This window comes from Chelon labrosus (assembly GCF_963514085.1).
Source record: "Chelon labrosus genome assembly, chromosome: 17".
In the NCBI taxonomy this organism is placed as follows: domain Eukaryota; kingdom Metazoa; phylum Chordata; class Actinopteri; order Mugiliformes; family Mugilidae; genus Chelon; species Chelon labrosus.
This window is the reverse complement of record NC_140350.1, coordinates 7533941-7559915: the sequence shown is the minus strand read 5'-3', so window position 1 is coordinate 7559915 and position 25975 is coordinate 7533941. Positions and strand designations below refer to the sequence as shown.

Sequence of the window (25975 nt, the reverse complement as noted above, 5' to 3'; positions counted from 1 at the left end):
AGATTTGCAAATGCTTTTCATCTTTTTCCAAATACAGGTAGAATGATCAAGTGCTGTAACTTTTTATCAATATCTGCTAGGTGTTTCAGAGTGACCAGCGAAGACATAGTTTTTTATTATTAGTGTATATGCAGTATTTTCTACTGTAGCTGGTTGAAGCTATTTAGGTAGATCATATACTGTATAGTGAGGATATATGGTGTAGATTAATAAGAATAACATTATTTACCAGTTTAGTAACCATAGATTTTCTATTTTCTAACTCTGAAGTAATTAGTACAGCAACTGAATCCCTCACACTACTTATCCTAAGTAGTCTAAAATAGAAAGTCCTAATGAAATGATTTTCAAGATTTATCATATTGTTTTAACAAGTATTGTTTGACAAGTAGCAACAACTTGCACATTTTGGAATTCCAATTTCTTAAAATATGTAATGCTGGCTGTCAAACCAACGCACATATTTACAACTCCAAACTCCTCCTTTGCATTACAACTATGAGCAATATGTTAGAATTCTGCATGACAAAGTGTGTTTAACCTGGTACAGACTTGTTATAGTGAGTTTAGTTTCATTTTAATCAATGTGCCAATTAATAAGCAGTGTCACAAATAAAATGGATAAACAAACCTGTAATGACGGGAATTTCTTTTCTCCTTTTGGCTGGACTGCAACTGCAACAGCAGGACATAACATAAATCAACATAAATCTGGACAAACACTGCAGGGATGAGTGAAGCTCATTCCAGCCAATTTAGCCAGTTAGTGAGTTATTAAAATCACCACTTCAGCAGAACAGACCTCAAGATCTGAGGGGAGTAAGCCAGCAATATGCAACCAACATTAAATTTGGGAGATAATTTTAGATCTAACAAAAAGGATGATATCATCATATTAGAAGTGGGAGACCAACTGACCGGGTATAAGATCAGAAAGAAAAAAAGTCATCTAAACAAAAGTGGAGATGACTGAACTCTTGCCTTTACTAATTGCATTGTAGTATCAAAGGTCAGTACTCGGTAATATTTGGCAGACCGTCTAAAGCCTTCTCTGTTTTATCGGTAAATGAGCAGGTTTCTATTAAAGCACATATTTTTCCAAAGCACTCATTGTTTCAGCTGTTGTCATTCAAAAGAGTATGCACCACTGAAATGGGTTCATCTAGTAAAATCCGTATGTAAAAGTTGATTTGTTTGTGTTTCCCTACCATCTGTGGGCTTTGGCGTGCAGGATGTAAGCTGGGCTGAGAAATACACTCCTGTTTCAAATTAGTCCAGTCCATTCAGCGCAATTCCAATGATTTCATTTGCCCAGGGATCTCATTTCCTGAAGGATTAAATATACTTTTATTGGTCTTGTCTTTTTAGGCATCATCATTTCTTTTTATTATTTGAATGTTTTTTTCTTTTTGATCACACCCTTCATTTGGTTTAATTTAGACCATTTTGAATGAAACTGCAACATTTAGGACTGACTGCTTAAAATGAATGGGACACTTTGCTGAGTGGATAGATCAGTGCATATTAGACTAATTAAAACTGCATGATTGAAATACATTTGTTTTCAGTCCCAGCTATCATTGTTAAAAACACTGTCTTTTCCTTCTGGATATGAGAAATGTTCATTTTCTTTCCGTTTTTCATATGCTGTGTGCAGTATCTTGCAGTTACTTCCAAAAATGTTTGTAACCCGCAGTGGTATTTACAGCAGAAAAACAGGCTTGGACTCTCTGGCCTTTTCCCAGCCTGTCTCTTTTGACTGCTAGGGCTGTGAATCGAGCAGACTGTGAGGGGACCTATCCTGACATAGGCCGCACTTTACCACCTGCTCTTGGCTGTGGAGGTCAAAGTGTCACTGCAGTCATTATAGAACAGATTCCCAACCGATGGTATTTGTACGGCAGAATAGCTGTTGGCAAATTATTACCAGAACTAACAGTACAAATACTGGTAGCTAAAAAATTTCATTTATTTTTTTTATTGTATAAACTATGGTTAAAATTATATATCAGTGGATAAGATGATGAAATAGCCAACAGCAAGATGAGTGGCACAATGACAGGTTAATTGTAGGGTAACTAGTGGCTAAAAGGCTGAAATGATTGGCAGTGGCTTAAACAACGAGATAAAACTAAAGATACACAGATAGTTTAAAGTAATGAATATATAGTTTAAATGACTTGCTAAAAATATGTGGATAAAAGATTGAATGACTGCATGAGTAGAATCAGACTGAAAATGAAACTTACAGCTCACTGGCACTAAGCTAGAGCTGTTTTCTCAAAATACCTTTCAGTTTCTTTTTCTTTTTCCAGATTATCCTAAATCTGTACCATTCAGATATTTTTGCACCCAATATTTCAAAGCAATCTTCCTCTGCGAGAGGTACTTTGAGCTGCTTTAGGACTCGAGAAGGGCAAGTGTAATAAACTGGCTAAGGTAATGTGTTCTGTATGTTCGTCTAGGTGTTGGCTCTGTTTGAAGAAGGAGAGGAGACAACCACCGCCTTCGTTGAGCCTATTGTTATTCTTCTTATCCTCATCGCCAACGCAGTTACTGGGGTCTGGCAGGTGAGATACGCTCTTCATCCTATGTCTCTGTGTAAACTGTACACACTTATCGGTTCTTTCCATTTAGTACACCACTTTCTACAATGGCCAAGAAGATAGCAAAATTAAAAAAGAATCTCCCCGAAGTTAGAGAATACAAAGATTGACAGATCTTGTTTTTTTTTTATCTGTGAATTGTACTGAAATAAACACCATGCTAACGTCTCTGTATCCAAATAGCGCATTTCAATGGGATGAGGTTGTCAGTAAGGGAACAATTGTTTTGTCAAGTCAAAACATAAACAAAGCACAGAACATCATGCACAAGGCCTGCTCGGTTAATTTGTGTTGAAGAGGAAGCAGGAATTTTTGATGCAGGCCCCGACACCAGAGACAAAGCATCCATGAACCTTTTAGAGAACAAGGCGTTGTGCATAAGCTCTGAGTTCATGCTTGCTTTCTGCATGTCAACAGTGTAACAAGTCACCCTACAAAGCAATATCAATATTTCTACACTTGTTAGTGTCTAAAGATTGGTTCATTTTCAATGAAACTTTGTATGTTTGCCTTGCATATGTTTTCATAACGCTGCAAAGTGCAGACTGACATGTTAATGTGTGCTATTATTGTAAAACAACAGTTTAACTAGAGAGTTTGTACTTTTCTATATTGCCTTCCACAGGAGCGGAATGCAGAGAACGCCATTGAGGCTCTGAAAGAATATGAACCAGAGATGGGAAAGGTGTATCGCATGAACCGGAAGGCTGTCCAAAGGATCAAAGCCAGAGATATAGTCCCAGGAGACATCGTGGAGGTGGCAGGTTAGCTGCGGCTGCACCCAGCCAAACTCTTGCTGCCACTCACTAAGACTAATTTATGCTTTTTCTACCTCCAGAGAACTCTTACAGCTGTCACCTAGCTGGCTGTATGCTCCCATTGCCACCGACATACACAGGAACACTCACTCACACAGGGCTTTGCCACCCATTCATGAGTCTGGAAACACTACTGGAATATCTCAGACACGATTACATAAGAGTCTTTTCTCTGGATGTGCAAGTGCCAGCGCTGCTATCCAGTTGTGTCTGTGTGTGTGAGGTTCTGTGCAAGTGGCTGCGGTCACTCCTAGTATTTAACGTCCAGTTTGATTTTCCATAGCTGTCCTCTTCCCTTTGCTTTCCATGCTCTCAGTCTCACCACCTGGACGCCGCTGGATGTTTGTCAGCTCCTCACTCACACTCCCCCATGTTACATTCACATACAGACAATTCCCCTGCTGTAAACTCGTCCATGTGTGGGCAGCCTTAGCTAAAAATAGTCTTGTTGTCACTCTGGCTACAGAACATCTGTGTAGGCCAGAGTTAATGTGCAAGCGCGCGCGCGCACACAAGCAGCACCAAGGAGGTCACTTTGCCATCAACATGACCGGTGTTGGGAGTGTAATCCTCAGCTTTGCATGGTTGGTGATCTGTCTCAGGTGGCTCGGGGTGATGTGTGGGGAGAGGAGGGAGCGCTCGGAGGGTGAATGTGCACATGTGTGAGAGATAACAGCATTCATTCAGAATCGTAAAAAGGCAAAGAGAGGGATTGTACTTGCTGAAGGGAAGCCTTGGACTTCTGGGTTTCAAAGACAGAAATTCAATATTCTGAAGGCCTCACAATCAAGTCAGTTAACAATTTAACACACATGCCTTTGTGTGTGTGTTTTGTGACGGGTAGCACTTCCTTGGAATTTGGGCTTGTTACAGCCGGTGTCCTCAATCACACATGCGTGCACACACTGCCAAGCTCAGGCAAGCCCACACAGGTAGCAAGCACCGAAATGAGTCTCCTCAGCCCCCCACCCCCACCCCCCCAGCACCACTACTGCCATCACCGTCACTGTCAACACCAACAGCGTCACCATGACAACACTGCCTGCTCCATTCAGCTCATCTCCGTGGCTCTGAAGTTCACTAGGGGTTGAGGTTTTAATGACACTTGTGATGACAGCGTGGAGCAGGGAGAGATGTGACTTTTAATGAACCATCTGCTGTTTGAATAAGGGGTATGATATTAGTGCTGGCTGTTGGCAACCGCTAGAGGATCCCTGATGGTTGTCCCATTGTGAGATAAAGGAGGGGACATGCAATTACACTACACTTTCCATGTTTAGTATCGTTTTATGCTATTTTTATTTAGAAAAATCAATAGGAAATCAACCAATTTAACCAGTCTTGCTCCTGTGAAAACAATGAAAACAAAAAAAAAAGCTTAGCATTTGATGCGGGGAGTTAAGTCACTTAAGCTCAGTTTAAACAAACCAACCAAGCAGGGTTGAGTTCATCAGCTTGACCTTGATTTTGTTGGTTTATAGCAGGATGAGATATTGCATGGCATAAAAGGTACGAATCATCATCTGTGTTGTAGATAAAGGCTCTTATCAAGGGTGGAAATCCAGCTTGTCTCAAGTACTGAATGCATTTGCTGGCAAAGTTTACTTAAGACTAGGTGTGAATGTGGTGTTGTGTACCCTGCTGTGTTTTTGTAATAATGTACATAGTCATATATTCATTGCTGTGCTCTGACATAAAGTGTTGCTAAGCATTATCAAACAGGGGTAAACAGCTGAGGTAGGTAAGGCACCACCACTCTCTGCTCACTTAGAAAATATGCATGTCAGGCATCTTTCAAGCACACCCTTTCTGACCGAAACACGTAGGGATATGGTGGCAAAGAAAACAAATGATTATTTTCCTTTCCTCCATTGATCTCCCAGGCTTTCCTGTACTTCGGTTTAGCCGACGGTTGTTCCATGGGAACTTGATGCTAGGGGGTGAAATAAACTGCACGGAGGTATCGGAAAAGGACACTGTTGACCAAAAGTGCCTTTGAGGAGAGAAAAGAACATAAATATATTTACTCAAGTTTCCACCGCTGCTGCCCGCCTGCCTTCTTGTACACTGCTGGCAGTGCCAGCCACGGTTACGACACAGTTGTGATTTGCGCCTCCACTGGAACTTTCCTCGTTTTTTTTTTTGTGTTTTTTTTTAAGTGGGTTGAGTGCCGTGGTCAGGTTGTCAGGAACTCCTAGAGGGTTTACACAGGACCTGAAGTGAAGGAAACCTGCAGTCACGGTTATCCTGCACGTGAAGGAATATCTTTTCTCCAGAATGTTATGCAAGACACTCAGATTTTGTTTGGAGTCCAGTTTTACCAAATGGAAGGAGAACAGGGCCTGCCTAAACAAGCTGACTGTTTGTTTTGATCCGATATGCTTGTGTTACATTCCATCTTATTAGTCAATGCTAAGCTCATTTAATACTTTTTCTTGCTAAATTATATTCAAAGCCCAAATAATAACAACCAGACAAATTTCTGATCTTTACAATATTTAAAAGTCGGCTTATCGGATCTGAACATGGCTGTATTAGGATTTATACTTCACTTTCAGCTCATGGAGAGTGTCTGTGGGAGGCTGAGGCAGAGAGGGGAGAGGGAGTCTGTGGGTAGGCGTTTGAAAAGCCTCTCTTTTCTGCCCTCGTCCAGTCCTGCTACAGCGAACCTGTACCCCCCTCCAGCCATCTCCTACACAAACACAAATTACACTTCTCTCCCCCTCCACCTCTCCCTCTCTTGTTCTCTCACAACTCATGGATGGCAGCTGGAGAAACGGAGAGATATGGAAATGAAAGTAGACTCTTAAGCTACACACATACACTCTCTTTCTCCATCTCTGTCCTGTCAGGAGAAATATCCCCCCAGTGTTTCAGAACACTGAGCAAATGTCAGTAGAAGATGATGGAGCTCAGAGAAGTGGAGAAAGCTCAAGAAATGAACATTCAGAAACTTATTAGCGTGAGACCACTTTGAAAAGTTTTCATAAGTGAAGTGGTTCCGGAAAGAAGACGTCTGCCTGTTGAGTGTCTTTTATCATTCGAGCAGTGAGAAGCAGAAATTCATCAAAATGTCCAACCTATTACATGGTGAGAAACTCTAGAAGATTTCTGGGAGAGTCCTTGGTTTTTGTTTTCGAGGACTAGCAATGATGAGACACTTATTACACGAAGTAATGATCAGGGCTTTTCCTTTTCTCTCATACTGGAAAGAAACAACTGAAGCATATTACATCTGTTTGGAGTATTTGGAGAAATTTCCCACTCCTCTGCTCTGAGATCATTGTCCATGACTGCATCAAGCAGTCCATTTTTCCCGAGCCTGCTCTGTCTCGCTGTTATAAAAATATTTCCATTAAATGTTCATCATCGAGCTCTGATAAAGAGGAAGTAATAACCGTTTTGTTTTGGGGCATGAGATAATTGTAATGCCCCGGCTCTGAAATACGAGTTTAATATGCAGACTTGATAAGCAGACTGTGGTGGAGAAGATGAAATACACTTTATACGTTTAATGCAGCCTTCATCTGTAGTTTATGTCTGACACGTGTGAGGAAGTGGTGTATCAGAGGGAAAGGAGAGAGATGCAGAGAGAACAAAAGGGAGGGGAGATAATCGATCATTTTAAAACAGCTATGTGACTCCATCAAGGTTGTATCGAGCTGTTGTTTACCTGCAGCTGCTGCCTGAGCCTGGACCGAACCCACCGATGTTTCTTTGCTCAAGGATTTATAGTTCGAACTCGAGATTCAATAGCTAAAAGTTCACCTGCAGCAACGCTGGCAGGCACAAGTACACTTCCCTGAAGGGTATAATATAAACCACATCTTCACAGAGCAAAGTACATATAGTTTCTTCACTGTGTCTGTATGTTAATATATGTACAGTAAGTGGTAGTAAAACTCAAATGAGCTGTACCCACTGGGTGAAGTCGAGGTGCTTTGGTGTTCCAACTGACCTTTCTTCTTGTGGTGTGAGCAGGTTGACATTTTGCGTTTCAGAGTGAGATATTTGAGGAACTACTGGACAAATTATTAAGGTCTCTAGATAATTCATTCTAATGACTTTAGGGATCTGCTGACTTTTGCTTCTGGCACCACTGCCAGATGAAGGTTTTCACTAATTCACTGACGGAGATTAACATGGAGATGGCATCTACTAGATGGGCTGGTACAGTTATTGAAATATCTCAGTATCTCCCAACTTTTGGATGGGAAATAATGATATCACCACACCTTTAGTTGGACTGCAGATGTTAGCATGCTAACAAGCAAATCCAAGTTAATGGATGAATTGATCATACTTGTCATTGTGAGCATGGAACAGATACACCTTTTCAAATACTTTAATATTTTGACTTTCATTTTTATTGATCTCAGTTTCTTTTTGTATGTATTTGTTTTATTAGTTGGTGACAAGGTGCCTGCTGACATCAGAGTGACCTCAATAAAGTCCACCACCCTCCGCGTCGACCAGTCCATCCTGACAGGTACCACACACCACACCAGAAACCAAACCCTGCTTCAAGGATTTCACATAATTGTGACGATACGGTTTTCCTCTTCAGGCTGTAACTGTAACTTTGTTTGGCTTCAACACTATTAAAACACGGTGTAATAATCACCTCACCTTGTACAATTGTGTTGATTTTTCCTTTAGGGGAGTCCGTCTCTGTCATTAAACACACCGACCCTGTGCCTGACCCCAGAGCTGTCAACCAGGACAAAAAGAACATGCTGTTTTCTGTAAGCACTCTCCCACACACACTCGCACACACACACTTCTGCCTTCAGATCAGAAATCTGTCATCATAAACGAAACTATACTACCCTGACATTTGATTTTGTCTCAGAAAGGTTATATCACTTCACTTATTTCGTGTACATTTACGATTCATTTTTCCTCTTTATTTGGCAATATGAAATATTGTTATATAATTTTATTATCTTTTTAACTAGTCTAAGAGAAATGTTTTCAATGTCAAATTTAAGAGATGGGTTTCTGCTACACTTCTCGTTACCCTTTTCCATTTCTACGCATTTTCAGGGCACAAACATTGCTGCAGGTCGTGCCATAGGTGTCGTCGTTGCTACCGGTGTCGCCACAGAGATCGGTAAGATCCGTAATCAGATGGCGTCTACGGAGCAAGAGAAGACGCCGCTGCAGCAGAAGCTGGACGAGTTCGGCCAGCAGCTCTCCAAAGTCATCTCCCTGATCTGTGTGGCTGTGTGGGTCATCAACATCGGGCACTTCGGAGACCCCGTCCATGGTGGCTCCTGGGTCAGAGGCGCAATCTATTACTTCAAAATTGCGGTCGCCCTGGCTGTGGCCGCCATCCCCGAGGGCCTGCCCGCCGTCATCACCACCTGCCTGGCCCTCGGCACGCGTCGCATGGCCAAGAAGAACGCAATCGTTCGCAGCCTGCCCTCAGTGGAGACCCTGGGCTGTACCTCTGTCATCTGCTCTGACAAGACAGGCACCCTCACCACCAACCAGATGTCCGTCTGCAGAGTAAGTGGCAGAAAATGCTTTGGTTTGAATGAGTATTTTACTACAGACAATGGAGTCCAACACAGAAACCTGCTTATTATTTCCTTACTTTGACACAGCTAAACTGGTTCAGTGCACAAACTGTGAAATCTTGTCATATAATTGCCATTTCTCAAAAAGCTTTTGGGAACTGCCTCTGAAAATGTTTTAGGGAGGTGAATTAGTTCAGGCAAAACTGCGCAGGTCACCTATCTAGTTTTTTTTTTCTATTATTTTCCCATGTGTGTTTTTTTCTTTTCATACAGTTGGGCTTAAGCAAGGCTGGAATGCCTGGTGTGGTAATGTTTACCTCAACTTGGCAGGTTTTTTGTTAGCTGCTGGTGGAGGAGTGCAGACTGGAATGACCCAGGAGCGCCCTGAGCGCTACCCTATATCACCAGATCAGCTCACAAATGCACAGTGAATGTTTTCAAAATGTCACATTCCCCGAATAGACTCATTACTGGGATCCATGTCCTGAGCAGCAGATTTCAGTGCATAAATGGTGTATATATAACTACACTAGACAACAAACACTACAAGATCTTATCCACTTCTATTCATAAGTAGCTCTGTAGCAAATAGCCTCACCCTTTCCTTTGTCTTTTAGTTAGCCCAGAGTAAATGCCAGCATTGCTGTTTGTCTTGGCTCCTGTTAAGAGTTCAACACACACACACACACACACACACACCCACACACACACACACACACACACACACACACACACACACACGTCCCTAATCTCCGCTAATACCACTTGTCCTTACATCCTCTATCTCACCTCAAATAAAGACCTTTCATTTATTGCCCTCTATGTATAAGGCAGCGCCAAAGCAGTAAGGGTAGCACATGATATTGCTGACCGCTTGTTTATTTACTAAAAGGGAAGTCATTACTATTAATGCTGATAATTGTTAGTTATTAATGAATTGTGCAGTGAAGTCATGGAAACCAATTCCAACAATAATGCTTGCGTGCTTCAGGGACAAATTTAAATAAATAACCATTTTTTACCTCCCCAGACACAAACGGTTCCGATTCTGAGAACGATTCGAGTGTAATTTGGAATCTCTGCAAGAAATAGACAGATGAAGTGTTCTGTCCTAGAGTTAAGTTTCTGCTAAAGCCTTTTCTGATCCCTCAAAGCCAAAACAAAAAACACAGAAAACCCCAGCTAAGTGTTAAAGCTGGAGACATCTATTAATCAAGAAGACACAACCCATAAATGGCACTCTAAATACCGTAAGATGACTGTTCAGTTATGGTTGTATGCTCACTTTAATGACTAATTAATACAGGAGATGACTGCCCTTCAGGCTCGGATTAATATAGTCAGGAAAACCAAGGAGAAGAAATTATCCTGATGTCGACATGTTCCTTGTGTCTGTGAGTTTCCGTCCGTTTCAAAATGGATACATAGTGCATTCGCTGTGCAGCAAAAGCTCAGCTCTCATCGTGTAAATTCCCGCCCCTTCTCGCTCCACAAGATGACGTGGAGTGTCAGTGTGATTAATGCGTAGCTGCAGGGAGTTCCCTCGAGCAGGACGGACACGGGGGAGTGATCTCACCACAAATTCCCCCAGACAGAAAAGTAGTGAGGCAGGCTGATGGTAAAACCGGTAAATATTGACCTCCTGCTTCTACCTAACTTGCTGCTCACAGCTCAGCGCCTGCACATAAGTTCAACACATGCACATTCACATTCATGCAAAGACAAATCAAACTTCCGCTTTACTTTTTTTTTTTTTATCAGGGTGTTTCCTGGAGATAGTATTTTTTTGTGGTTATTTAACTTGTCCCTCCTCGTGTTCATTGTATGCTTGGACCACTGTGTGTGCTCTGTTTTTATGGCTTTTGTGCGTCACGGTTTAAGCGCTGACATGTTTGTCCAGGCTTATCCGTCTGTGCTTATTCTTGGACTGGTCTCCAGCCAGTGGCCCTGATAGTGCCATGTGTCTCCCTTGCCTCGGGGGGTATCCCGGTATCGGCAGGATTTCCAGGGATTCCCTTTTGTATCCTGACATTGTGCTTCCCTTCTCCCTTCACGCACACACACATGCAGACGCACGCACACATGCACATTAAAAAAAGGGTTACTCACCATTCATCCCTGCACAAGCTCAGTGGAAGAGAGTAGAAAAACACAACGTCTGCTGCTACCAGTGAGTCACATGGATCACACTGTGTCTTGTTTCCTTGGAGACCACAGCAGATCAGATAGTGGGGGGAAAACTGACCACGGATGAAAGAGCAACCTTATTTCATACCTCATTCTGTGCTCTGTAAGTGCTTTTGTGCAAGTTATTGGGTCCCTGAGTAGTCATTGTTTATTTGTTACAGAATAGTGGAACAGAGGGCATTGTGCTTGATGACCTTTGTAAAATTGAGAACGGAACAAAAGGTTGAAGCTGTTTAAAGGGCAGTACGGTAACATGTCACCTTTAGCCTCCAGTTTTTCTGGTAATTATAAGAGTAACTACAAGTTATATCTAGATTACTAACCATCTAGTTTACCAACCCCTCGTGTGAAAAGTGGCTGTTTGAAGTACAAGTCCGCCTTTGCTGATTTGGTCACACCCGTGTTTACTTGTGGTACAGCCTGTGTTTTAACCTTGCAAGAACTCTTGAGCTGGTTTGTCCGTAACGCAACCAATTCATTTGCTTACAGTGTGTCCAAACAAACTCATGTTGTTTTTATAAAGTCAGTCCTGAGAAAGTTGGTAGTCATCCTCACAGCAGCAGCTGGTTACCTAGCAGAGAAGTTAAAGATGTGCAGCCCGCCACCTGCAGCTGCTCATCTAACAACTCACTGTGAATCCTTCCTCTTGTTAATACTCCTGTGGCTCTCCCTTAATCCCCACGGTGTGTTTGTATTATTTGCTGTCAAAACACAAAGAAAGATTCGTTTTTTGATGAACTATTGTAGTCAGTGCTAATTGCATGACAAATGCTTTGGGTCTTGGCTCGTTCTCAATAAAAGGCGCCTGATGTTTTACCAGTTGACTGTTTTAAATGTCAGCTGGCTGGGCTGGATGAATCCAGCACCCAAGAGGAAAAAATTAATTGTGGGCCCTGATCCTTGCGCTTCCAAATCTAGCTTGGTTAAATTAAATGCAAATATAGGAATTGGCAAACCGTAATAATAGTTTCAGCAAACAAAATGTGACACAAGGTAACAAGATTACTATAGGTACAATAGGAAAGAAGACCATTACCTGCTTCAGTTTAATAATTTAAGAGAGCTCTAATACTGTGTAGGAAGTGTTATAAACAGTAAGGTCGATTGTAAACAACAACCAGTAACCACAGACTCTGAAGCGTTGAGTTTAGCATTTTGCCTGTCACCATCTTGTTTTTTTTGGAGTCTGTAGTGACCATATTTGGAGAAGAGGGTGAAACTTCTGTTTTTTGTTTTTTTTATACATATATATATATCTGACTGACAACATGGTGGCGCCGCTCATGCATTACAAACTTGTTGATCATAAAGTTGAAACACACTTGCAGCAAAATTCACCAGGAAATATTTACTGAGGTCTCAAAAAGTCCTAAATATTTTTTTCATAGACCTCCATACCATTTGACTTCTTGCGTCCAGTGGAGTCGCTCCCTGCTGGCCATTACAAGAAATGCAGGATTAAAGGCTCAGTCAGTATGATGGCAACAGTGAAGGACATGCATGCGTAATTATCTGTGATGCTATTGTGTGTAGGGAGGAATTAAATTAATCTGAGACAACTGCAAATTTAAATCTCCCCAATAGTCCACCCTTGGTTGGGAGTAAAGACCGAAAACACTGTTTATGTCAAAGTACAAATGCAAAATTGCATGTTCTCGCAAACACTATAATCTCATAGAGGCTGTAATCACGAGTTATTAAGAACTGTGTTTCGTCTTGTCCAGGCTAGACCACATCAGCAGACTAAATGTAGCAACCCTGCTGCCGTGGAGAGTTTTTAGGAAGTAATTGCTCCATTAAAAGGCTAAATCTTACCTCTTAGGCCCTTGTTCTGGAGGAATCATTGCTGCCTCTCATGTGAAGTCTATCATTGATCTTGTGTTCTTTTTATACTGATGGGTGCTGTTAAGTCAGCGACACACACAGACACATAGACACATTGCCAGAAGAATCGAGGATGGAAAGTTTAACCCAGTAGCTGCTTTATTAATTCCCCTATCAGTTGCATGGAGTGGGTCTGAAAAGGTCTCAAGCTAGGTTGTCGGGGTGTATATGCATGTGCTTACAGTTGGTCAAATGTAAGTGTCAACTTATTTAAAAAAGCTAATATTAATAAAGGAGGGGTTGGCCAGGGCAGTCAGATAAGGTGTGCTGGACAATGAATGATGGTACCTCTCGTTCTTATAAAACACCAGCCACTGCACTCCCTCCTTGTATTACCAGTGCATTGTGAACTTGAAGTGGAATCTCGAGAAGAAGACTTGCTAGCAAAGCAGGCAACAAAGCAAATCCTTGGGCAGCTCTGGGACTCCAGCTCTTTCTCTTGCTTTCACTGACTGATTATTTTTTTCCACCTCTTGACTGGAGCATATTTGATTCATGAAACCTTGCATCATGACGTGAGCTGCAAGCTCTGCAGTTCCCTTGTTGTTTGCATGCGGTTGCACTTTGAACGCCACCTGTTCGTTGTCCCTTTTTCAGCCTGTAGACCTCTTCCTGTTTGAGTCACTGATTTTAATCCAGTGTTTGATTTTCATAATCCGTCACAACCTTGCTCACATGGTGTGGTACAACCAGTAGTTATTGGTGGATAATGTTCAAATCTAGATGTATTTGCGTCTACTGTTGTTTAATTACCGTTAGTTGGCCACAGTGACCTCTGTGCAGAGGTTATAGTTGGTGACGGTGAATTCAGTGGCAGTATCTTTGGAAACCAGGGAAGTGCCTAGAAATCCTAGATCCATGTGTTGCATATGGCTACATGTACATATTGCATGAAGGAAGATGAAGCCACAGCGGTACTGTATTCTTGGGAAAACTCTTTTGGTTGCAAATGTTGAACTTTTCACAGTTGTATAAAACAAGTTGGCTTCAAACTTAAGTACAGACAGCAGTCAGTACTGTGATCACCTTCTCCCATCAGCTCAAAACTACCTTTTAGTCCACAACACAGTCCAACAGTGGGTCAACTTCAGCATTCTTATTAACTATTGAAAATAATTCGCTTTTTTCTTCATACAGATTTATGCATTTGACACATCCTAATCTTTTAAAAGCGCTGGGCAGCCGCAGGACACAAGGACCAACCACCGCTCTGACTAATTAGCTAACTATACTGTCTCTGGTTTCGTTTGATTTTTCTCCTCTCCAGATGTTCATAGCAGACAAGGTGGATGACTCGGGCTGCGCCCTGCATGAGTTCTCCATAACCGGTTCTACATACGCCCCTGAGGGACAAATGTGAGTGTCAACGTTTAAATATTTATTACTTGATTAGGGAAGTATGCCCATTTTAATAACTTATTACACGAAACATGATTGTTTTTGGGCCTTTTCAAATTTGATACTTGCCTTGCTACCTTTTTCCTCTTGGCTCTCTTCCTTCCAAAGCAAGATTAAATCTTGCAATCTGTGATGTGTCCTGATGGTAGATTTGTCTTAGTGATTCCACACTTTGTTTCTATGCTTTATGTGTTGCTATGGGGATGTCTTTGATAACCAGTATGCTTACATTGCAATATGTTATGTGCACATATTCTTCATGCTTTCATAATTACACACACAACACCCATTGGTTGCAGTTGGGCCAAGTGTAGTGAACTTGGGCAAAGCAGTTTTCAAGAATGAGGCCATTTCGACCTCTGCCATGTCAGATCATTTTACATAGGTTATTATGTATTTGGACAATAGGTAGGATGCTATTCACTGTATAAGAGAAGGATTTCAGCAGTTTATTAGGTATGCATCTTGTTTATTTTGCTGTTTGTTGAGTACAGCATTCTGACTGTGCGTGAACCTGTCGATTTCATAACAGCAGAGTGTGGGTTATTGTGTGGGAGCTTCACTAGCAACGGTTGCAGTCTCTGGTGGGAAGGGATCCATGGTTGTCATGCAATCAGCACTGCTTGTCAGGAGCACACACACACACACACACACACACACACACACACACACACACACACACACACACACAAATCCACTATTTCCTACCGTACAGCCCATGTTTCGCCAGTCAACTTTGGAATGCTAAACAACTGTCATCCCCACTGCATACATATTTATGACGTTACTGTGTCTGAGGTGTAGTGAACTGTGAAGAGTTTTGGTGTTGTGAGTGATGCCTCTGTGTGTCTTTGTGTATGTGTTTTTCTTCCAGACTCAAAGGAAACAAGCCTGTCCAGTGTGGAGACTATGACGGACTTTTGGAGTTGGCCACTGTGTGCTCTATGTGCAATGACTCTTCTCTGGACTACAATGAGGTTATTAACACACACAGATACAACACCGATACAAAGTTTCTATGCAAAATAGGTCTTTCTTTAACACACTCAGCATTGTGTAGGACAGGTTTTTTCCTGCAAGTCATTCGTGCACTCAAAGTATGCATAGACTCCATAAAAGGTAGCACTTGAACGCACACATACTGCCTTCTCTTCTTCAGCTGAGCTAATTTTACTCCGATGTATAATCTTTTTCTCTGGTTTGGATTGCTTTTCTCACCTCTTCATCATCGTCATGGTATCATGGTAACCACACTGAGGAGAGAGGCCAGGGATACGGCACTTCTCAGCTACCACGAATCCTCCCTAGAGTTAACTGTTTCTGTTCTCCTAAATGGCCGCTTTGCCACCAATTTGGTACATTTTTTTTGAATGAAAAGCCAGAGTGTGAAATTAGAGTGTGTGAGAGAATGAGAGAGCGAGGGAGCGGAGGAGCCGAGTGCTGGAGGGGAGGAAGGTGTTTTATTGCTCTCTATGGCCAGTCACACAAACAAATGATGCGTGGTGTGCCATTACTGCCTGATCTCGCCGACTCCACTTCTCAGTTGGCAAGGGCACGCATTTCAAAACCACTTTGCATGTATGACTCAAAGTTTATAGTGGAGGTTGATGTGAAGGACCTGCAGATTTCTCTCAGCATGTTTGTGTCATTTCTGTATAATTTTAGAAGAGAGTCGCTCTTAGCAATGGGTCTGTTAGATTTGGCTTAGATTTCACAAACAATATGTCATTTTAAATTATTCTGATTTTAATGGTTGTGACAAATAGAAGTGTACAGTATTTCTCCTCTTAAAGTCTTTTAAAATACTTGAAGTTCAAGAAAGAATGCAGGCAGCAATGTGTTTTTTGCTCTTTTACAGGCCAAAGGGGTTTACGAGAAGGTGGGTGAGGCCACAGAAACCGCTCTCACCACCTTGGTGGAGAAGATGAACGTCTTCAAGACGGAAGTGTCTGGACTCCCCAAGGTAGAACGTGCCGGGGCCTGCAACTCGGTAAGTGACATATGAAGATAAGTGTGACCCTGTGTTGGGATCTTGTGATCTTGATGCGTATTTAAAAGGTTTTGGTGCAAACGTCTGTATATAAGCAAAAAAGGAATAAAAAAACAAATTGGCTCCAGGTAGGGAAATTAGCAATGTCTGATTAATGGTCATTTGGACCGAAAACGACAAGTTTAGTCTCATCTCTGCTTGAGACTTGTTTGAGGATAAGCCCATATTAGCACAACACAAAGGAACAGCTGATTCAACGGCCCACTTCCTCTGTGACTTATGCCCTGTGACACATTGTCGAGAACATGACAGCTCTTTACAGACTTCAAGGGCTACTTAAAGCACACATTATACAATACTGAGATGAGGATCTAATGTTATAGAGCACATCCTTGCATGACGTTGCATAAAAATGATGAAATACTGATTTCTCACATATTTCTGTAACTCCTTAACAATTTGTCATTCATAGTGACCCCAGATATGTTCCACATAATGGCAAATATTTGGGCATAAAACTTTTTATTTCCTAATTATTGAATTAATTTGGTTTAATCAGTAAAACAGGTTTACAGATTAGGCGATAGATTATCTGATTAGATTTTAGAGGGCCTTACAGAATTATTATAAATCCTTTAAAACAGATTTCACCATAAACTCCTTGTAGTGTGTTATTGAGCTAGTAGCATCAACACTGCTCTTGGCATTTAAATGGTGGATCACAAGGCAGTTCCACTTCCTGTTTTAATTGTGTGAGCTTGTCAGTTACAGAAACGCAGTAGTAAATCTGTGGAGCGTGTCCAATTAAATGTGCATACTCCGAGTCTGTGGAGATCTGTAACTTACTCATCTTAATTCATTCATTCATCGACAGTGAGCAAACTGTTTACTCCCACAACTGGCTGCAGGCTTTGCACTACGGAGCGCCAATAAGACTGTAATTAGTCAGCCCATAATATCATACTGTACACTGCCTGTGGACAAGACCTATAGTAATGATCGAGTGTACCCCTGCTTGTACATTTGTGCCAGATGATATTTAGACTTAAAAAAGATGTATCCAGAGAATCGAACAGTGAGTCGGCAGGTCAGGGTTTAGTGCCTCACACTAGGAGAATCTAATAAGGCACAAGATTGTTGATGCACACCTTTGACTTCAGAGTGTTAACTTGTGTTTGCTTGGCTGTGGGATAAAAAAGTCTCCCACCAGAATATTTAAAATGATGTTAACATAAACAAGACAATAATGACAGTATGTCGTAGGTGTCTGAGCGACCATAAGATCTGCTAAACTAATGCTGGTGCTTTAGTGCCGATCGGCTTGTCATGAGCTTTTCTGCTGAGAGTACGGTGTAAAAAGCCTTGTAATATCTCACCGAATGTTCTTTTTCTTTTAGTACTAAACCTCTACATAGGCCCAATGCACCTGCTTGATGGATAAACACATGACCTTACTTAACAATAGCATGCATCTTCAGAAAATTTTAGATGAGACCTCCTTAATTTTCCAAATCTGTTCTGGGCATACACAGCTCAAAGAGAGGTGGAAAATTCCTCTCTCTCTCTCTCTGTCATACTGCCAAATTTCAAGGCATCCATCAGATATTATAAGTCCCCCAACAGAGTCTGTGTATGATGCAGCTGTCTGATTGGACAGAGTGTCATTGTCTGTGTTAACCTTCCACCCTTTCCACAGAACAAGGGAGACACCTACTGGAAGACATGACATTTAATGCAGATCACACCATACAATATGAGGGATAGGGATGTTTTCCCTCTGACTTTTATGTTCTCACAGTAACCTTACTGTATTTTGCCTACTTTTTCATTAGCATTTTGCTACTGTTGTTCCATATAATTCCAGCTGTCACTGCTAATCATTCTCAGCCAGGTCCAACATGCTGCCACACATCTGAGGCAGCAGCTCGGCAAGGTGGATGAGTGTTGGGTCTGAAGTGTGCTCATCCTTCAGATGTCTGCAGCTCAGCCAGATCTCTCAGGCACCCATCAGCTGCCAGCCTGACGGAGGCTTACTTTGTCCCTTTATTTTCCTTCTTCTGTTTCATTTCTACTGTTTTCCCCACCAGGTGATCCGGCAGTTGATGAAGAAGGAGTTCACCCTTGAGTTCTCTCGCGACCGCAAGTCCATGTCTGTCTACTGCACCCCCGTCAAGCCGGGCTCCCAGAGCAAGATGTTCATCAAGGCATGACTGGATAATACAATCTGAAAGAAACGCATAAACATACATTTTCCATTTGCACTTAACCATTTTAATGATCTTCTTTATTGCAATGTGTCTGCTCAGGGTGCTCCAGAGAGTGTGCTTGAGCGATGTCAGTATCTGCGGGTTGGAACGACAAGGGTGACTCTCACTCCAGCCCTGCGTGACCAGCTGACGTCTAAGATCAGGGAATGGGGGACAGGCAGGGACACCCTCCGCTGCCTGGCGTTGGCCACGCATGACAACCCGCCACGCAAAGAAGACATGGACCTGGAGAATTCCAGCAAGTTTGCAGAGTATGAGGTAGATATTGTGGTAACTTCTGATATTTAAGAGTAGGAAATCATGGTTGTCCAACTGGGTCATATTCCTCTTCTTGTGATTAATGAGATCAGTCAAATTGTATCCATAAAAATGAACATTTAAACAAATAACTAAGAGAAGACCGACTCTCCATACTGTGCCTCATCTGTTCATCTAGTGCAATGTCCTAAGGTAGCAGACAGGAGAAAAAGGCCATCGGCTATGTATAGAGGCGCTCAAGCAACTAGAGCTTAGTTTAATAGCAATACATTTAAAAATCACTTCAAAAAGAGATTGGAAGCCAATGCGAAGATGTTCATAAAATATTACCCAACTGTTCTCTTGGTGACCTTGTTGCTGCTGTGTGTCTTTACTTTGAATCACCCCTGTGCTTAAACCTTTGTTCCTTTAAGAATAGACCTTTTACTCTTAGTTCTCCTGTCCTGAAACTATTCTTTTGTTGTTTAGAAATGGAGATCCCGTTGTCAGATATAGTCCTGTGAAACCTAATCCCTCTCTCTTTGTTCACCTTTCAGTTGGGGCTCACTTTTGTTGGCTGTGTGGGCATGCTCGACCCACCCAGGAAGGAGGTGATCGGTTCGGTGAAATTGTGCAACGCGGCAGGTATTCGGGTCATCATGATCACAGGAGACAACAAGGGCACGGCCGTGGCCATCTGCAGACGAATTGGCATCTTCGGGGAGGATGAGGATGTCACAGGAAAGGCCTACACAGGGCGGGAGTTTGATGATCTGCCGCCGGAGGATCAGAGAGAAGCTGTCAAGCGGGCGCGATGCTTTGCCCGAGTCGAGCCGGCTCACAAGTCCAAGATCGTCGGATACCTGCAGTCATACGATGAGATCACTGCCATGGTGAGGAGATGGGGATACCAACTTGCTCAACTCGCAGCTCTGACTAGTATACATCTTCTTCCAGCCCTGCACTGGCGCCCACTCAGCATCCCACCCACCAACCCGTTTCATCTTTCTATGCTGTCTGTAGATATACACATTGTATACTGTATTTTTCTCATATTTCTTATAGCAAAAATACATTTTCATCTTTTTCATTGGTTCGTTACGTGAATGACGTGTCAGGGATGCATGAGAAGAGGCCAGTGAGGCATGACGTGTTTCATGCCTTTCCGAGGCTGCTCTCAGACACTGCTATCAAAAGCTGTCATCTCCGGTCCGCTCTGCTGCTTCCTATCTGACATACGTCTCAGAAGAGCGGTTGATCCAAGGGGAGGGAGGGAAGGAGGGAGACAACAATATCACCATTTTCCTATCAGACTCACTCCAGCACACTGTGCAATCCAAAGCTGCTTTAAGACCTGCAATGACAGATAAATATCTCACTTCCTCAGCTTTGGCTTAATCCTGTCTGAATCTGAAGGGATAATGAGATTTCTCATAGGGAGATAGGAGTCCATTTTCAATCATTGTTAGTGCGTTAGACCCATAACTTTTTGAAAGAATAATTGTCACCACAGATTTATTATGGGCCTTATATTTTATGAGCAACTGATATTTGAAGATTTAGAAATAGTTAGCGCATTTATTTATCAAGGAGGCATGTCCAGTTTTCTCATCCTAGAAACTAGTTATGTCTATAAAATATCCCTCATTTTAAAATTAGCTTTGCATGGATTGTTTACTATTCAGGAGTTAATATAATCATGTGACTCAGGTTTTTGTGCAGCATTAATGACACAACTAATTGCATCTTTACCCAGACAGGAGATGGTGTGAATGATGCCCCCGCCCTGAAGAAAGCAGAGATTGGTATTGCCATGGGTTCTGGTACAGCGGTGGCTAAGTCAGCATCTGAGATGGTGCTGTCTGATGATAACTTCTCCACCATCGTGGCCGCTGTGGAGGAGGGCAGAGCCATTTACAACAACATGAAGCAGTTCATAAGATACCTCATCTCTTCCAACGTGGGAGAAGTCGTCTGGTGAGAAGGAAAAACGCCCTGAGACACAGATGTCATGTTGGACTTTTTCCAGCTTCTTGTGGCATACTGATGTTTGTTTGTATCTTCTGTGTTTGTTCGCAGCATCTTCCTGACTGCCATCCTGGGTCTCCCTGAGGCTCTGATTCCAGTCCAGTTGCTCTGGGTTAACCTGGTGACCGATGGCCTGCCTGCCACCGCGTTGGGCTTTAACCCCCCGGACCTGGACATCATGGACAAACCACCCCGCAACCCTAAGGAGCCACTCATCTCTGGCTGGCTCTTCTTCAGATATCTGGCCATTGGAGGTAGTATTCGCTCTGAATGAATTACTGTTAATCAATACGTGGTTCTGTCAGAGTACAGACTGCTTGCTACTTGGGAGTTAAGATGCATGTGCAGCAAAGCGTTGAACACATGTTCAGCTTGCAGCGACTTTAAATAATAACTGAGACAAGACACAACTCCTAGAGTTAGTTATATATTAATTGTTAAGCACAATACACAGATCAGGCCTAACATTATGACCACCATCCTAATATTGTGTAGGTCTCCCTTGTGCCTCCAAAACAGTTGTGACCCCTCTCAGGGTGTCCTGTGGTGTCTGGCAACAGAATGTTGTTGGATTCCTCAAATCTTCCAGAAAAAGGTAGCATTTGTAGATGTAATTTCAATTTAAATGGTTAGGTGAAAGCTATTTGCGAGTGGAAAACGTGTGTGATCTGTGTGAGTAAATTTTTCAATAAGCAGAATTTCTCAAGCAAACAGGACAAGGAAGAACACTCTGTACATCCGTTACTGTTTATTTTTAAAAGCATAAAAGCTTGATGCATTTTTCATTCCAAATCCATCACTTACCTGTTCCAGACTGAATTCAATTCTCTTCTGATCAGCAAAGCATTGTTTGCAGTTGTTTTAAATTTAAAGCCTCTTGGGATTTTCTACAAGATTTGTGCAGTTTAAATCACAAAAGATTAATCCTCCTGTAATCTCCCTTTAAGCTTAGTAATTCTTGTTGGTTTCATACTCCTTGTGTACACTAACGTATGGTACAGTATAGAACAAATTTCAGACTCCATCTGTCTTCCTTGTTATTTTTGAACAATATAAATTGACATCCTATGTATCTCATGTTTTTTCTTGTAGGGTATGTGGGTCTTGGAACAGTGGGTGCAGCTACATGGTGGTATCTATTTGATGACGAGGGCCCACAAGTGTCTTTCTATCAGCTGGTGAGTCACAAAACGTGGTTTTGTTCCGCCTGTCTTCTTTTGTCTGATGAAGCGCAGTCCTGTCCTTGGAGGATACGAGTTTATTTTCCTGTAATATTTTCATATAATATGCACCCCCCTCTTCTTTTTCTTCCCTGCTGCCGGACACAATAATGTTTGGTGATCCCAGCAGTTGATAGGAATAGAAAGGGAAGTAAGACCCATGTGGTTTGATCGCACACAGGGCTGGAAGGAAGCCAGCCAAGTTCTGCAGCTGTTCCCCCATCAGATCTGTGTTCTATCAAACCAGGTCGCAGAAGGTCGTGGTGACATCCGGCCAGCGGACACGCAGGAGCACACACGCTCCTGCTTACACTCACACTAACTCTGTCTCTCGATTCACAGCGACACTTCATGCAGTGTACCGAGGAGAACCCCATGTTCCAGGGCATAGATTGTGAGGTGTTTGAATCCCGCTATCCCACAACCATGGCCCTGTCTGTGCTGGTCACTATTGAGATGTTCAACGCACTCAACAGGTCAGTTCTGTTGTGATGTCACGATAAGGGATGTAACAGCTGTGAGATATTTATTACGAAGAAGAGAAAATGTCATCTAACAAGACAGCAACAAATCACACAGCTGTCTGAGGGATAACATGTCAGACAAACGGCCATCATCAAGTCTGCTCAGGCAACAAGATGTTGTTCATAAAGTTCACATTCTTATATCATGTTTGTCAAAGGAATCAAACTTAGCCACACATCTTAAAAAAACTTTTAATGCTTTCGTGGGGAGAAAGCATATCTGTCAGTAGCTCCTTATAGAAAGAAAAGTGAATTTCTCGCATAGGTAATAATCTGAGAAAGAGAATATTACTGTAAAACAAAGGACTGCCTAAAGTGCTACATTAGATTTATTTGTTGTCTGACAGAATAACTTCAAGGCAAGTCAAACAATGCAAAGTTGAGCAATTATGTTGTCAACATGTTTTGATCCATTGAAACTTCTCCCTGATAGTTTGTCTGAGAACCAGTCCCTGGTGAGGATGCCTCCCTGGGTCAATATTTGGCTGCTGGGAGCCATCATCCTCTCTCTCTCCCTCCATTTCTTTATCCTCTACGTGGAGCCTCTGCCGGTGAGTACACAAGAAAGTTTTTAGAGGGTCAGGGTGGATCCTGTATCTATGCAATGATGTGAAAAACGCACCTACACCATTATATGTCATCCGTACAGTGTCATGGCCATAAATGCAAGGCTGAGTTTGTTTTTTTGTATTTCCCCTGTCCTCCAGCTGATCTTCCAGGTGACACCTTTGCGCTGGTCCCAGTGGATTGTAGTCCTGAAGATTTCAATTCCTGTCATCCTGCTGGATGAGGCCCTGAAATACATCTCCAGGAACCATCTAGAAGGTATTCTGAGTGTTATTTGTCCAGTTTGCAATTAATTAAAGCCCACTGTATTTGAGTCGGATATACCTAAAGTTGGTGAAGTTACTGAAAATATGTTTGTGATATCAATTCAGTTTTTTGTCCACTGATGTTTTCTCTGCTCTTTTTCCTCTCTCCTGCATTTTTAATTCAGCCTAAATTATTTTTTTTCTCACCTTCTGAGAAAAGGTACTCCATCTTCTTTGTACCTTTTGCTTTCTCTAGTAGAACCCGGAAGCTATAAACGGATCACGCGGCTTACTATGCACTCTAATCGTGTGTTTTGTTGTGTTTCTGCTAGGTGATGAGGACAAGAAATACCGGAGGACCTGGCAGCAGAACTAAGACCTCTCCCTCCACACACTCACAGTTAGACACACAGCTACCCTCTTCCCTTTATGAGCTAGGAACCTTTTTCCTCTCCCCTGCCCTCATTCCCCACTCCTGCATGTCCAACAAAACCACCACTAAAAATGAGCAGGGCTTGCATGAGAACGAGTGTGCAAGAAAGAGAGCAGTTGTGTTCCTGCGAGCATGGCTTTGTACGTGTGTGTGTCTGTGTGAGAGAGAGAGAGAGAGAGTAGATGAGTGCGTGTGTGTGAGATGGAGTAAACTGGCAGATGCAAGAAACAACCGCAGATATAAAAAAGATACAACTGCCCACGGCTCTACTTTTTAAAGATTTCTGCTCTTTTATTTTTTTTTGTTCACTGTACAGTACAAACATGGTGGTGTGCAACTGGACCTTGGGGAGGGAAGGAGAGGGAGGACAGGGGATTGGATGTCAGTAATATCGGGTGGGCGGGGGGGGAGTGTTTTCAATCAGCCCAGAGACTGAAAGAGAGATTGAGAGGTGAAGCCGGTCGTGGAGAAGAGACTGGCGGACGCACTGGCAAAAGAAGAGCATCGGCAACACTGCGGAGGTTGAAAACGGCGTGAGCGTGAGAGAGCCACTGTATCCATGTGTGTCCACAAAAGCTGCAGGTGCTGCCAAGGCTACTGCCACACACACACTACTGGCAGTGAATTCCACTTAGCTCTGCAGGAGCATGGCCTTATCAGCGTAACACAATTGTATCTCTGGCCAGTATGTCACAACGCTGCTCCTTTATCCTTTGTGTTTGCTCTCCGAAAATCCAGCTGATGGCGTTTTATGCAGAATTCCTCTCCTTTTGCTTGCCATGTCCTCTCTTTCTCTCTCCGTCTCTCTCTTTCTCACTCTCTTTTTGAGGAGGCAGCTGTGGGCTCGTGTCCGTGGCACCGACGGGCCTCTTTGAGTTGGGGTGTTTAGATGTGGCTCCGCCTTAAGGTGTGAATATCTTTACGCAGCTCGGCCGCTTTATTAGGATCTTAATTCGAGGAGCTGACTTCAGCTCACACATGTGGCAAAAAGGAAAACTGACAAAAAAAAAAGATAAAAACCTCAAAAATCAACCAAACCAGCATATCAGTAGAGTGCAGCAACCAGCTCCTCCAGCTGGTTCTGTTTAGCCTCGCTATAATGTCCTACTTCTGTTCTGCGACTGAAGTTTCCACTGTTAAATACCTTAGCCAGTTGTTCAATGTATAAATTAAAGGCTGATCTGAACAACAAGATAATGCTTTGTGGCATTTTATTGGAGCACCTTGCTGTTTATCCACCTTTAATTCATACAGTTACCTGTGCCCCCGAAGCAGCGCTAAGGTATGTGTGCGTGTGTAGCCTTACTTGAATCAATTTTTCCAATTTGACTTACTTTTCAGGCATTTCAGTCGATGATATAGTAAAATAAGTTAAGGAAGTAGACTGCTTGATCGTCTCACTCTCACAAATCATTTTATACATGAAGCCCATTAAAATTCCATGCCTTAAGCCCACTGCACCTCCACATTGAAGATGTGGTTCAAATGAATGTTTCTGCAAACCTTTAATGAGTTATTTGTACCCACTTCCACACGTACGTGCCCCACTAGTGCCCTGATACTCCCACTGATTGTATGAGGTTATAAAGACTCTGAATGTCCACCTGGTCTGAGACATGTTTAATAGGAAATCCCTTTTATGTTTGTGCTTTATGCGCTGCTCCCTCAGCTCCTCCTGCTCTCAGTGCTTTGGCGATTCCTTTGGGTATTGTTTTATAATGACTAAATAATAACGTATTTGACTGAATGAACCCACGGGGTTGGATTGTGTCTTTTAAGTCTTAATTATGGGTTTTTGTGTTGGGCTCTGGTGCTCTGTTGACTGGGTCAGCTGCGTTTTTGATCTATTGTTGCTTCCACATACTGTAGGGTAGAAGAGAGTGTGCACATTACAAAAAATAATAATAATCACTTCGTATAGGTGCTGGAACAGAAACAGGAATCTGCACACTGTGTCAGTTGCTTCTGAATTAGGAGTTTTTCATTATTATTATTATCAGCTACAAAAGACAAATATGTTGTGGTTTCAAGTTCTCACTATTCACTATT

The 25975-nt window shown here is 42.4% G+C and overlaps 1 protein-coding gene across 1 annotated transcript in view; it reads left to right on the top strand.

Moving 5' to 3' along the window:
- atp2a3 (ATPase sarcoplasmic/endoplasmic reticulum Ca2+ transporting 3) overlaps positions 1-24272 on the top strand; it is a 38070-nt gene extending 13798 nt beyond the window's left edge. The window contains exons 4-21 of the mRNA XM_084565209.1: positions 2466-2570; positions 3232-3370; positions 7833-7913; positions 8084-8169; positions 8471-8935; positions 14285-14373; positions 15290-15392; positions 16274-16405; positions 18493-18609; positions 18712-18930; positions 19467-19802; positions 20666-20886; positions 20989-21191; positions 22030-22115; positions 22500-22633; positions 23115-23232; positions 23389-23506; positions 23826-24272. Of these exons, the coding sequence (XP_084421335.1) occupies positions 2466-2570; positions 3232-3370; positions 7833-7913; positions 8084-8169; positions 8471-8935; positions 14285-14373; positions 15290-15392; positions 16274-16405; positions 18493-18609; positions 18712-18930; positions 19467-19802; positions 20666-20886; positions 20989-21191; positions 22030-22115; positions 22500-22633; positions 23115-23232; positions 23389-23506; positions 23826-23869 (2796 nt within the window). The 3' untranslated portion in view covers positions 23870-24272. The remainder of the gene's footprint in view (positions 1-2465; positions 2571-3231; positions 3371-7832; positions 7914-8083; positions 8170-8470; positions 8936-14284; positions 14374-15289; positions 15393-16273; positions 16406-18492; positions 18610-18711; positions 18931-19466; positions 19803-20665; positions 20887-20988; positions 21192-22029; positions 22116-22499; positions 22634-23114; positions 23233-23388; positions 23507-23825) is intronic.
- Positions 24273-25975: the final 1703 nt, after the last annotated feature.